Raw genomic sequence first — 14,712 nt, forward strand, 5'->3', positions numbered from 1 at the left:
TTGTCTCTAGGGTGCAGGGTGGGGGAAAACCAGACGCAGCTGGTTCTGGAGCACTCTGTTGTGCTTAGCCCCTCTCCCCATTCACTGGCCAGGCTTGGGACATCAGTCGCACCACCGGGGGCGGAGCCAGCATTGTGGAGGGAAAGCCCAGCCCTATTCAGGTCCCAGGTGCACTTCTCCCACCCATCTGGCTGTCGATCTCTCTATTCACCACCGGGGCAGACCATCCTGACTTCTGGAGCCAGGCACACCAGCCAGCTCCAGCCAATCACAAGCCAGACAGTCATTTCACCTTTATTACACAGACATGTCAGCTTCTAGAAGTGGCACTTCCACACTAGACACATCAACGCCGCACGCATCATCGCGCAGCATTTACTCTCACGAGTTCGCACATACCAAACTCGACCCTGCACTCCCCACGCCTCAGGAACTACCATGGACACATACATTCCCCATGCATTCCTATGGGAGGGCAGGCCAATCTCACGACACGCGCTCAGAGTGCACAAGCACTTTACACTGGGACACAGTGAAAGTGCGCAGAAGCCAAAAACAACCAACACCAAGTCACATATCAAAGCAAAAAGTTTAGGGGTGAACCTGCCAGAAGGGCCAAGTCCAACACCAGCTAACACATGTATGAATTTCAACCCCTATTTAAGGGTCTGATTTACATAACCAATATTAGCCAAGGGAGATGGCACTCCCAGCTAGTTACTGAATAGAGTAGAGTAAAGCCTCAGCTTCACCTTGGACCCTCTGACTTCATCCTGTTTAACAACTACCTAGGAGTAGCCTCCCCCCTTAGATTTATAGCCTAAGAGCCCGCTGTAGAAGTCTCTACATGTGATTAAACCCCCAATCTAACCTTAAAGTCCAAGCCAAAGGCAAGGGCCTTTAACAAGGGAGAGAGCCTTTAATGCCGGTAGAGCACACTCCGGAGGGCGCTAAGGCTATTACAACATTCCACCACCAGCGGACAGAATGTTCTAACAAATAAAACAAAGGCACCATGGAGTGGGTTGATGTTCAGCCAGGGAGTGTTGGTTTGATAGTGATTTTTTCAATGACAGTAATATTGAATATGAACCCCCAAAATATTGTGGTACAAAAATATCGAGGACAAAATATCGAGTAACAAACTATGAAAAGGTAAGTGGAATACAGGTAAGTAAAGATATGGCCGTTCTATAAATCTCCTGGATAGAGACCCCCGCAGCCTCAGCCCAGGAAGCAGACACAGAATGTGTCGAACGATCCTGCACCTGAGACGGAGGAGACAGACCCACAGACTAATAGGAATGGCAGACCGCCAAACGCACCCACCGACTGATGGTAGAAGTAGAAAACGTTACCTTTAGCCACACCTCCACTGGAGACAAACAGGGTAGGAGAAAGCCGAAACCCCAGAGTACTCTGGAGGTAAATGTGAAGAGCCCTGCGAACATCCAAAGAAGAAGGAACAATGGAATACCCCTCTCTAGGTAAATCAGGAAGGATCACGTCCTGTTGCAAATGTGACTTGGAGGAAACCTTAGGCAGAAAGGCTGGGTCAAGCCGCAAAACAACCCTATCCAGCAGGAACTGCAAATAAGGGAAGGAGATAAGCAAACCACCCAACCCACCCAGCCAGGGAATCGAAAGAGAATCCACCCAAGCCTGAGGACACACTACCTCCGAACAAAACCTGGGGAGAAGAGCGTTGTGAGGGGCGGCAAAGAGATCAATCCAGGGAGTCCCGAACCGATGACAAAGGTCCCGGAATGAAGGAACAGATAGATGGTGGTACAGAACAGAGGACGGAATGTTGCGGCTCAAGTTCTCCGCATGAAAGTTCAGAGGCCCCTGAATGTAAACAGCCCTCAATGCCAACAGGCGAGAATCCCCCCAGGCACAAATCATGAAAGCCAGCAGATTCAGAGACGTGCACCTGGTCCCCCCCTGGCGGTTCAAGTCACAACGAGCCACCTGATTGTCTGTACGAACTAACAGGTTCGCCCCGTGGGGAGGAACCTGAAAGAACCGCACCGCCTCCCAAATGGCCGCCCATTCTCGTCAGTTCGAGGAACTGGCGCTTTCACCCTGAGACCACTGACCATTGGCCTCCAAGGACCTAAACTTGGCTCCCCAACCCCAAAAGACTGGCATCCGTAGTCAACAAGAGGGGAGGAGGAACCTGAAAACGCACCCCTTTCTCCAGATTGGGAGTGCAAAGCCACCAGTCTAAGTCCCGAACTAGAATAGGAGAGAGAGGAACCAGAGTCTCGTAGTCTTCCCAGGAGGGGTCCCACCGAGCCAACAAATGATTCACCAAGGGCTTGAGATGCAGGCAAGCCGAAGGAACCACTGCTGTGGTGGCAGCAATCAACCTCGGGACCCGCAACAAAACCCGAGCTGGGGCAGAAGGGCGACTCAACAGGTCCCGCAACAGAGTCTGCAGGGAAAGGTTCTAAACAGAAAGGATAAAAACCGCCCCAGAATGGTGTCGAACAGACCCCCAGTGAACTGAAGTCTCTGAACAGGAACCAGATGAGATTTGGCCAGATTCAACTTGAACCCAGATCCTGGAACAAGGCCAACGTAGCTTCCACTGCCAGAAGAGCCTTAGGAAGGGAGGAAGCAGAGATCAGACAATCATCAATATAGGGAAACACGGAAAAACTCTGATGTTGCACAACACCCACAGCAGGAGCCAACACCTTGGTAAAAGTCCTGGGAGCAGTGGAGAGGCCGAAAGGCAATACCTGAAAATGGAAATGCAACCCTTGCACCGCAAACCTCAGGAGCTGATGACTGGCTGGATGGACAGGAATGTGAAAATAGGCGTCTTCCAAGTCCAGAGAAGCCAAAAAATCGCCCTCCTGGATGAGGAGAACGACGGACTGGAAGGTGAGCATTCCAAAATAATCCAGCCGCACCAACTTGCTCAAAGCCCGGAGATTCAGAATTGGGCGGAAGGAACTATCAGGTTTTGGGACCAGAAACAGAGTGGAATAGAACCCCAGGTCCCTCTACTTCACCGGAACCGGAATATAGCCCCCTTTGACAACAACAGGGTGACGTCTGATGGCAGATCGACATACGAGGTCTCTTGATAAGGGGGTAACCTGAAAATAGTCCAGAGGGGGAGGACCCGGAAGAGAATCTGGTAACCCATCCTGATGACAGACAAGACCCACTGGTGGGAAATCATACTTGACCAATGGGCCAAAAATAACCAGAGCCGACCCCCTACCATCGCACAGTCACATTTGTCCAGCACCTGGGGGATGCTGCTGCTGCTGAGGCCGGGACTTCTAACGGAACACAGCCCGCCGACCACGTGCCTGACCATGAAAGGGCTTAGAAGGCAAAGCTCCCTGAAGCCCCTGCTTATTCAGTACAGGCTGAAAAGGTTTCAACATCATCTTCTACTCCGCAGACCGCTGCACCATCCTGTTCAAATCGTACCCAAAGAGACGTGGACCCACAAAAGGTAGCTAATGGACCAAGACCTTCTGAGCAGCATCAAGACACCAAGGCTTGGTCAGGAGAGACCTCTTACCTGCCACCGCTCCCCCGGCAACCGAGGAGAAGGCCCACAAAGAATCAAAAGTCACATCAGAGAGGAACTGTGCCAAGATCTCCATCTGCGCCAAGACAGGCGTAGGTCCCCTTGATCTTGTAAACAGTCAAACAATTTCTCAAAATCCTTGAGAAGGACCTGCGAAGCATAGGCTAAATAGGTGCTAGCACGCACCCCAAAATGAGAAGCAGCAGAAGAACGCTTGAGAGTGGAATCCACCTTCCGCTCAACTGGGTCCACCAGGAAAGCCTCCTCCGAAGAAAAAGTGGAAGAAGAAGAAGAAGCCATGGAGGACAAAAGAGAATTGACCTTAGGAACCTGAGGGTACTCGGTGTCAAAGTCTGCCAGGCAATACTGCTTCCAGAGAAAGCGAGGAATTCCCTGCTTGTCTACTTCAAGCCATTACTTAGCCAGAATATCCTTTGCATGAAAGGTCAAGTCATCCACCATAGAGGAACTATACTGGGAATAAAACACTTCATCAGATAAGGACGTAGGGTCAAAACCCAGCACTTCCTGAATATGGACCAACATGTCTGAAAAATCTTACCTTGAACGTTTTTCCCCTTAGGGGAATTGCTCATGTCCTCATCATCATCCTTAGACTATTTAGCCAAAGGTTCGAGCAGCGCAGCCTGGAGAGCGCAATTAATTAAATCCTGCAAATCAGCCCTGGAAATTTGCGAAAGGTCATCCTCCTGCAGCTCCTGGACAGTATTCTGCTTGGACAAGGATTTCAAAGGCCCCATCACTCATGGCCGCAAGCAGGAAGAGCAAACCACACAGGAAGCCCAACACACACGGGGAAGGGCCCAGCTACTCCCATAAATACTGCCCTCAATCAACCAAGTCCCGTGAAACACGAGACTTGTAAACCTAAAAGGACAGCCCTGCACTCTCCCCCAAGCCTCAGAACAAACACCATGTCCACGGGAGCCGGATGCTGCTGGAAGACCCCAGCACCGGAACGACCCGAGGCCAGAATGCAAGACAAAGCTCCCCGCCCCAGCCCAGCACATGCGTGGGCAGCGCGCTCTGGCCAAGGAGCAGGAGCGCAGCCGACCGGAACCCTGCTGCGGCCGTGTGCAGAAAATGCATCAAAGTAAGCACATTTCACAAAAAAGCAATTAAAAAACTCACAGCACCGCATACACAGCCCCCTCTACTCGGAACTGGCAACAGGAAACATGGAGCACATCAGTGTTCCGACCGCCGTCGGTCAGCAACAGAAAACAGGCAAGGCGGAGGGTGGGAGGGGCTTATGTGACCTTTGACATAAATTTAAGTGTTTTGATTGGCTGTTGGGAGGCTGGACTGCCTCACAATGTTAGGACTGGGATGAGGAGAACCTATGAGGGGGTACTGGTGGGATCACATGAGTATAAGCAAGAGCTAGGCACTGTTAATCAGAAACATGAGCCACATACCAGCATTATGCTTGCAATAAGATCAATCATTCTTCTTATCACGATGTTCCGATTCCTGAAGGAGGACAGATGTAAAAGAAGGATAAGCTTATGGTCTGGCATTTTCAGAAATACATTATAACTGAAATGTATTTTGTCTTTAACAATCTACATGGTAACAGTATATTAAAATACAACTTTGCTAACATTTGTTTAATTGCTCCCGGGTTAAGGCCCCGAAGTGGCATACATTTCTTAAAGAAGTCTGTCACAAAATATTTTGGCTCGTACTAATTTGTGGTTCTTTGCAATAAATTGGACAAAAACGACTATTGGTATTTACAGGTATCTAGTACTTGTGTCATAAGATATATACCATGCTGGGTATAATTTAAGGGACATTTTTGCCACTCTATTTCCTACTCAGGGGCCGATTCCGATCTTGCTCGGAAAATTCCCCAAAAGCGATCCGGCCGTAAAAAGTACGAGCCGTACGCATATTCTGCGCCCGACTCGTACAGCTGCAAGTACGATGCGAGAAACGCAAAATCGCCGGCCGAATCGTTTCCGGGTCCGAACGGCTCTGTACGCCTCGTCCGTAAGCAAACGGTGCAATGCAATGGAGGCGAATTCCGGCCAAGCCAGTACGATGCACGTGTCAGACAGCTGCATCGAGCCGAACTTTCCGGCTCGCAAAACGTTTGGGAAGCTGCCTTTGGGGGTCGCGTCGGACCCCCCATCACCTGCAGCCTTACGACTCGGACACAGGGGGAGACCCAAGGGTCTCCCCAACACAGGCATGTGCGGTGAGTATGGCACCGACATGTACTCACTGTAGGGGGCGCCCTTGTGCGAGACAAACCCATTCAGTTAATGGGAGGCCATGTACGCGTTGTACGACCGGCTCCCATTGACAAACTGAGTCTGGCAGCATGCAGCTACATTGTACTTGCTCGGTCGGACTTCAGGAGTCCGGCTCGGTCGGAAAACACTCCGGATCCAGCTCGGTCAGAGAGCTTACCGACCCAGATCGGAATCGGCCCCTCAGTGTTGTGGTAAATGTGTTACAAAGTAAATGTATTTACCACATGCAACAAAGACTGCCTTGCACTATGTAAGGATAACTTTTAAAATGTTGGCTTTAGCCATATATTGGAAGTTTGATAAAATGAAAGAAGCAACTTAAATGTTACCCTGAAACTATTTTGGATATTCCATTTTGAGTTAAAAACTGGTCATTTTTAAAAGACATCAAAATATTGCACACTTTCTAAAATTCTATTTTCATTTACTGGCAGGATGGAGGCAGCCTTGTTGGAGAAGTGAATGAAGATGGGGAGATGACTGGGGAGAAGATCGCCTATGTGTATCCTGACGGAAAAACAGCATTTTATGGAAAGTTTATAGATGGAGAGATGATAGAGGGAAAATTAGCCCACCTCAAATTTATAGAGGAGGGCAGACCTCATTTTGATGTGGTGCCAGACAGTAAGTTTGATCAATCTCTGAACCTTTGTGTTTTAGGAACCTGTACAGTAGTCAGAATGTGTATCCTAAATTCACTTTGGTTTCTTGTTTTAATGTGATATTTAAATTGCTTGTAGCCAAATTAGTTTTTGAAAAAACTTTATTTTACAGAAAACTTTGTTAATAAGATTGTCCAAACACACTTTATGCTTTGTTGGTAATTTATTAAATCTGTGCATTATGTTGATGCCATTTTGCTTAATGTGTTATCTATACACTAAACATCTTGTTGCATTAGCAGTACATAAACTTCCGACATAACTAAACTAATTTCAGGTAACTTTTTTCTGGTGTATTGTCTACCTCATTATGTTATTTAGACGTTTATATAATGTATAGCATTTCTCAGCCAGTTGTTGCAGGAAACAATAATTATGCTAATATTGTGTTTACCAATATAAAAATATGATATCCACCTGAAAGGAAATGCTGAGTCTTTTGGGATCCGTATCTTTTACATGGTGTGCGTTAACAAGCACATTTGACCATACCATACAAGTGCATATAATGATGTAAATTACGTTTTTTATTTGGTGGGAACTCGAAGCTGGAGTTACGAGTAAATTGGTTCTACAAATATAAATATATCCTCTGTTTTACCCTGCGGTTTAAAGTTCTTCTCTTATGGGCAGTCTTTAAAGATGTTCTACACTGCCCTCTTCCAAACTGGATCCAAGGAGTACTAAGAACAGTGTGACAAAATGGTACTTTGTATAAAATACCCTGAAGAGTCTTTTACAAAAAATAACTTATTTTCTATGGTTTAGTGTTGTACCACCTTCATCCCTTCCCTTGATCTCCCACGTTAGAAGCATGTATATATCATTGTGTGGTAAAAACATCATAACACCAGATAGATTATTTTCTCTAACTACTATTTTGTTTTATTAATCCCTCCTCCTTTGAAAACTATTCCTGTACTCTCTGTTAATTGAGTAAAGAAACTACCAGCATATGTGCCTTCCTAAACTATATATATTTAGCCTTTTCTATGATTTCCTGCAAACCTGGAATGTGTGTGAATTGTTTTCGATGTAGGGTATACATGCATTCTAGAAATTGGATATCTATGTTTTTCCCAGTTGACACTTTGTGGTGCTGCCAGTTGAAAAAGAAATGTGTCCCATCTCATATCTAGAGAATAATCTTTTCTATATACTTTGCACACAGGTCTTGAAATTCACATACAATTTGGGTAGCGACTTACCTAGGGCTTTAATAATATTTTGCAGGCCCCAATCTTCTTCCTGTGCATCCCTGCATGTTATTTAAATCACATTTAAAACGTCCTTCATGTTTCAGTGTACCTAGTACAACCAAGGTTGTACATACTTTCAGTTTTCTTACAGGAACTTCTAAACTGAGAAATTCCTTCATGAAAATGACACTGCCCATGCTACAATTAGTTCCAAAATATAAAACATAATTAAGCCTGTTACTTGCTTTTGATAATTTAGAACCTCTTTGCAATACATGTGGAAGGGACACTAATGTTGAAGCCCAATTCATGTCAATAATCTCTTATTCCTCAAAATCTAATATACTACCTCTAACAGGGTTCCGAATGCATATGGTAGGTCTAGCATAATAGCTTAGAACCAGTGCTTAATTTCTAAAAAAAAAAATCATAATAATAAGTGCCAGGGTCCTTGTCAGAAGTCCACTGCAGCTTGCACCACCCATTGCCCATGCCAGTGCTGCCAATGCAAGCAACAACAGAACTTCTAACCATCACACTCTTACAAGTCTGACAATTCAGACTGTTCCACCCTCCCCAACCCAATAAGAATGGCTTTAAAGGTACATTATATTAATAATATACGGCTAAGTTAGACAGAGAGTGCCACCTTGTGGCAGACTGCCATAAGTGCTGGTGTTGATAATCAAGTGCTAGTGCCGAGCACTGGAAATCAGCAGCTCAAATTAAGCACTGCTTAAAACTACTGCAAATTGCAAATGGGCATGCACTCATTTGTGGTTGCTAGAAAACTGCTGGATTGATTGCTACAAGGCCAAATAATCCCCTCAATGGCAGTCGTATTTGTACTGATGGAGACTGAAGTTATAAGAAAGAGTGACCTCTCAAAAACACAAGAAGATTTAGTTTGCAAACATAAAAATAAAAGTAGCTTCTCTTGTTACTAATATCACCTCAAAAGGCATAGGCCTCTAAACATCCAATGGTAAATTGCCTATGACTGTACACATTAAAACTATGACTAAAACATTTGAAAAAATAATATATTACATGACATACATATGTAATAAACACAGATCAGGTATTAATAATTATATATATATATGAAACATAATAATATTTTTTTATTGTTTTAATAACGATTACATTTTGTCCATTTCCATTCTACGTATGGGTTTAGAGGCCTTTGCCTTTTTAGGTGATATAAGTAACAGAGGCTGGCTGGATCGCAGCCTGTTACTAGCAATGTGACAAGGTAAATTTGAATCAATCCCTCTTGCAACCATGTTTCTAGTTCCTTGTATATTGATCCAGCATATCTAGCAATAGTTGATTTCTCCAGGTCCCTAGTGAAAGACCAATACAATAACATTACACACTAGCTCCCTAAAAACATACTCTTACTTTTCTTCAAATGTCCCTCCGGTTACAAGGTACCAGAAATTCCTAAATAATTCTGCCAATCAATCCTTATTCAAGGAAAATAGTTCTTATTCCTTTCCAGTCCCATGAAGCCTGTGGTGATCCACAGCAATTACTAGTTCCCAACTATTTTTCTCAAGATGGAGATGAAAGCCAGTGTGCTAAAAGGCTTGTGTTCCACTGTGGGGACTGTGCTTAAGGCCAGCTGTCACAGAGGAACCAGGTATAGGAAGTTAAAAGTAAAGGTACCCATTTGATAGTTAAAGTGAAGTTGGCCATGAAGCACTTCTTCATTTTACCCATTTACAAATTTACCTGAGCATTGCATTAAGGAGGAAAAAGTTCAGAAGGTTTTCTCATTCATAAGTTTTTATGTGCTGCATGAAACCATCACATACAATGATATGTTCAGCCCCTTAGGAGCAAAGAAGCTGTTTCTGATGGGCATCAATGGTTAGAATTATTTTCCTTGCCTAGGTCTACTATTCTGTGACAGCAAAATAATTCATACCATGACTAGTCCCAAACACATAACATGATGTTAACAAACAGCATAATGTTTACGTGTTGCAGCCAGTCACATTGCCTACCTCCGCCAAACACTTGAATGCCCAGATTCTACCTTGGCTACTCTTTGAAAAAAAGTGTGGGCCAACTATCTGTTTGTGTTTTCAAATGTTGCAACTATGTGTATGTTAACACTAGGACAATGATTACTACTTGGGGCCATATCATGGTCAACTTGAAATTTGCGCAATGTATGGTGGGCACGCATCATTTTGCACAGTTGAAACCATGTTCCTATTATTTATGTGCCCAATCATTAGTCTGTGTGCAGCTATTGAAATCACATTTTCCATCAAAATGTGCTCTTTTTATAAAGCTCTGCCTAATTGAGAAGAGGGTAAGATTTTTTTATATATATATATATATCTGTAGTTAGGAAAAACGTCATAAACTGTATCACAAGTGAAGAAAAATGCAATATGCACATCATATGAAAAACTTCATAATATGTGCCTCAAACAAAGAAAAATGTAATATGTGCATCTTGGAAAAAAATCCACAAAATGTCCCTCCAATAAAGAAACAATAAAATGCACTTCTGTGCTAGTCGCAACAGAGTACAGCTGCACATACTTTTCATTAGGCATGTAAATGACAGAAGCACATCTGCAACTGTGCAAACTGAGCCACGCCCAACACTGTTGATGCCGTTACAACCCCGGGTGTTTCAGGCAACCGGAGAGAGCAAATTGAGGAAAATTTAAATATGTTAAATAATCTGGGTCTGTACAAAGTACACAAAAATAGCTATTGTATTTCATGCAAGTGGTTTTGACATCCTTTTAATATTGAAGATTACTTTTCCTGTGGCTATGTAAAATACTAATAGGTTTAATTAAACAGACAAATGTCTCAGTTTGGTCACTCAATTTAATTACTGTATCGATTTCTTTTTTTTAGGCTCAATTTTCAATTTTGATAAGTCTACTTCATCTTGCATTTCTACAAATACACTTCTTCCTGATCCTTACGAGTCAGAGAGGTAGTTTTATTCCCTAAGGATTTTAAATTCTTAAGTGTTTCTTTCTGTCTACAGTTCATTTAACCTGCTTGATTATAAGGTATGAGTGGTGGAACCGGTTCTCTACAGAACAGATAAGGCCACAGAAACTGGAGCTGATAGCTTGCCACAGCTATGCATGAGTTACAGTGTTTTTAGGGACCTTCAAAAGTGAATGGTACATTTTCTAAGTCTTTCATAATTCGTAAGTGAGATGAATATGCATGGTTATTGGCTGGGTGCAGTGGATATTGTTTGCCCTAAAATTCCTGTCAAATCCTCTTTACGATTGGGTGAGCTGAAGGTACCTGCATTTAAGACTCTTTGAAAGTGCCCTCCATTCATGTAGTGGGCACACATGCACTTTCGCCGAGTGTTGTTTATTACATTTTTATAACAATCCTGATTATTATAGGAAAGTCCCTGAGCACAAATCTTCCACAAAACATCTCATATGTCTGTGTTTAAATGTAATCTCTCATAAATTTCCAGAAAATATGACATGTAATGAGATAATAGTTTTACCATTCCTAAATATATTGTAATAAACCAGTTTACATTGTATTATTTCAATAACTTTTAAATATCCCAAGATATGTAATTGAGTTGGCCAATATTCTGGTCAACAGAGGTCTTTGAGTTTGGGCAGAACCAAATCCTAAATTATATAGTATCTTCTGTGGGAAGTGTGCAGTCCAGGACACTGGAAAACCCCTCATCTCATCATTCTTGAGTCATGCACAAAAACTTTTTCAGCATTCTATTGAACTACCCTGGTGGCCATTTTGAACACCTGTTTACAGTGTACGTATTTCTGGGTAAATTTAATAATACATTTTCAGCCATTATATTCATTCTAAAGCTCTCTCAAAGCACGCTGTGTGGCTTGATTTTTCTAATTAATACAAGATGTAAACTCTATTTTGCCACCTTTGGTACCGAATGTGCTCCTAAGTAGTATCAAATTGAATGGGAGCAATTAGTCTGTACGCCAGATTTACAAACATTTTAAATGTGATTCTCTTAGAATGGCAATTAGGAAATCAATCTTCCTAATGTATGAAACTCATTTAGTTTCATTTATGGATTTCTTATGTGTCGCAAATCGACCTACATCATGAATATTAACGACGTAGATCGCAGTTTGCGAACGATTAGGAATCACAAGCATCACAGGGATGGTGGCCAGCTGAGGTCAGCAGACCACTATGTCAGTGATTGCTTTCTAAAAAAGCAATATTTTTTGTTTTTTTTTATAAATGTAACCCAGTTTCCTTCAAGGAAAATGGGATGCGTTTAAAATAGAAAAAAATGGAACCATGAAGTTTCATTTTTTAAGAGTAGGTGCTAGTCCAGGGAGCTGTTGCCTGCTCTTAAAAAAATATCATTATTTACATTCTATTGGGGACCCCTTTGCGAATGGGTTACCACTAGTTTGAAACTGCTTGTTAAGTATTACTGTTTCGCAACCAGAATTGAGTCACAAAACAGTGATACATACTATCCCAATATGGTATTTGGAAGGGATGCCTTAAACACACCCCTTCCAAATACCGAATCACAAATACAAAATGAGATTAGATAACAGTTTACCAAATCGCATTTTGCACTTTTGAAAAAGCATTTTTCCAGTCGCAAGCGGAAAAATGCTTTGTACATCTGGCCCTATAGTCTTACTCTGGATATGATAAAGGTTGGCAGGCGAACTGCACATAAAGTTGTAAAACGTTCTTGAAAAGTGTCCCAGAAAAACATACCTAAGTAAATATCTCTTCAAACCTCCTTAGTACAAAAACAGTACAGCGTGCTTATGAAGTACTGGTGGGAATATGCAAACCCACCACGCTTATATTTTATAACAAAGGGTTTTAAAATCTACTCTTTTCCACGAATCTGTTCTGGACTGATTTATTCAGATTTAATAAAATGCCATCAAAATAAAATACAAAATGGTTATTTCATTGAAATTGTCTTCTATTGAGCAAAACAACCCACAAATATTATTTTCTTTCTAAATGTATAAAATAATCCAACTCGTTTTAAAATGAGCTTCATATCTTAAAGTTGCTAAAAGATAAGTATCAGTCACGAAAAAAATATTGTTTTCTTTGAACACCACTCTCGCTCCCCCCCAGATATGTGGATAGGCCTAAAAATAAAAACGGATGTAAAGAGCAACAAAGTAGGTCACTGCTCCACCAACCCTCAAGCGGTTCCAAAAAGGGAATCCAAGAATCAAAGAAGCAAAATGGAGTTATGCTGGGTCAGCTGCCATTTCCTATCTCTGAAGGCACAACCGCATTGTTTGTCCTTTGCATTGACTGATTTTCGAAAAGCAAAACTTTGTTATTTCACCTAAGGGTGTGTATTAGCGTGGGGAGGGTAGTATGTTTGTTCTTTAACAGTGTGCATTACTATGGACAGTGCAAAATCAATATTCTCTTGAACAGCTGTAGTTGTAATATTTTTGAAGCATACAACATTTGACTTGATGTCCTCCTCTTCCCCTCCTCTGTACCTTAGGGTGTATGTAGCTGAATCGCTTATTTCAAATGCTGGAGAAGGATTGTATGCTAAAGTATCTGCTGGACCTAATACAGTTATGTCATTTTACAACGGAGTGCGCATCACACATCATGAGGTAATGTATACATCACAATGCCCTGCAAATCTTTTCCTTATTTCTGTATTACTTACTCAAACGTAGTGAGAGGTCTGTCTTTAACAGCACTCCAGACTACTTTACAAAATGTTACACAGATACAATGACTAAGCATTAACCAACACTGAGGATGAACAAAGAAAATATAACAGTCAACTGCAAAGCCGACACACAGGATACACAACCACAACACCAGTTAAGCAATTTGCAGAAAATACTCCATGGGCCTTTGTCATCACAGGTCTACATCACACATGCTTTTTGTGGTGTCATTGATCCAAGGCATCTGTTTTACACATCCTGATGGTAAAATTGTGGGCAATTTTTATTTCATATTTCCTACATTATGATATCTCTCCTCCAGGTCAATCTTTCATGTGTATCATTCATTATTACACTACTGTGCCTCATACCTTTAAATATTGCCTGTCAAGCGCTTTCATGCTCCCTCTCATGCCTCAATTTTCCCTCTCATGCCTCAATTTTCCATTATTCTATCAGCTTCCCTAATGTGTCATCTACCTCCCTCACCTTTTATCCGGTAGGTTCAATTCTGCATATACTTGCTGTCTAATGTGGACTCTAAACTACTGGAATTCAGTGTGTTCATGATGAACGGTGTCATAGTAAGCACCTGACCCTGTAAGCACATATTTCGCATTTGAGTGTAACATCTCTTAGAGTACTGTTCAGCCCCTAGAGCCAGAATCAAATATACTGAGTACTCAAAAAGAATAAGAAATTATACAATTGAGATGTTTCATATGACTAACATGGTGGTATATCTGTGATGAAATTTGGAGCGGTTAGGTATTTACCGATCTCTGATCCGGCAGCACCAGAAGGCATAATGTGGCCTGTGCAGTTAGTCAATTAACATTCCGTAACTTTCTAAACTTTAGTAGTCCAATTTCCTGTCATGAGGGCTAACAGGAAACTGCGCTCTGATGAGCTCCATTTAGTAGTAGTCCCCAGGATCAAGAAAGCCAGAAGTGGAAGTCAGCTTTTTTCGTATAATGCCGCCAAGCTCTGGAACTCTCTACCGCTGTACCTTCGCAGGGAATCTAACCAACTTGCCTTCCGAAAACAGCTAAAGACCTGTTTCCTCTATTTACTGCTCAGCGCTGGGATGCTCCTGGGTAACCATGGGCTATACAAATGCCATTTCATTAATTCATTAATTCATTTGTCATCTCTGTGTGCATGACTTAGGCCTCAGGAGTACAGCCTGCCCTTTTTTGCAGAATGATAGAATTCTGTAGCTTGTAATTTTGACTGACACAAGTCACTGTGTTACTGACTTTTTTGGTTTGGCACCCTGGGTTTGGAGGCGGTGAAGTCTTCCTTTAAGAAAAGTTGCCA

General features: G+C 42.5%; 1 protein-coding gene across 1 annotated transcript in view; it reads left to right on the forward strand.

The window, feature by feature from the left end:
• The window catches only part of SETD7 (SET domain containing 7, histone lysine methyltransferase), a 241,934-nt gene that overhangs the window by 158,511 nt on the left and 68,711 nt on the right, over window positions 1–14,712 (forward strand). Inside the window, exons 4-6 of the mRNA XM_078676690.1 lie at window positions 6,273–6,462; window positions 10,589–10,670; window positions 13,212–13,329. Of these exons, the coding sequence (XP_078532816.1) occupies window positions 6,273–6,462; window positions 10,589–10,670; window positions 13,212–13,329 (390 nt within the window). The remainder of the gene's footprint in view (window positions 1–6,272; window positions 6,463–10,588; window positions 10,671–13,211; window positions 13,330–14,712) is intronic.

The sequence above is a fragment of the Lissotriton helveticus genome, chromosome 2_1 (assembly GCF_964261635.1).
Source record: "Lissotriton helveticus chromosome 2_1, aLisHel1.1, whole genome shotgun sequence".
NCBI lineage: Eukaryota > Metazoa > Chordata > Amphibia > Caudata > Salamandridae > Lissotriton > Lissotriton helveticus.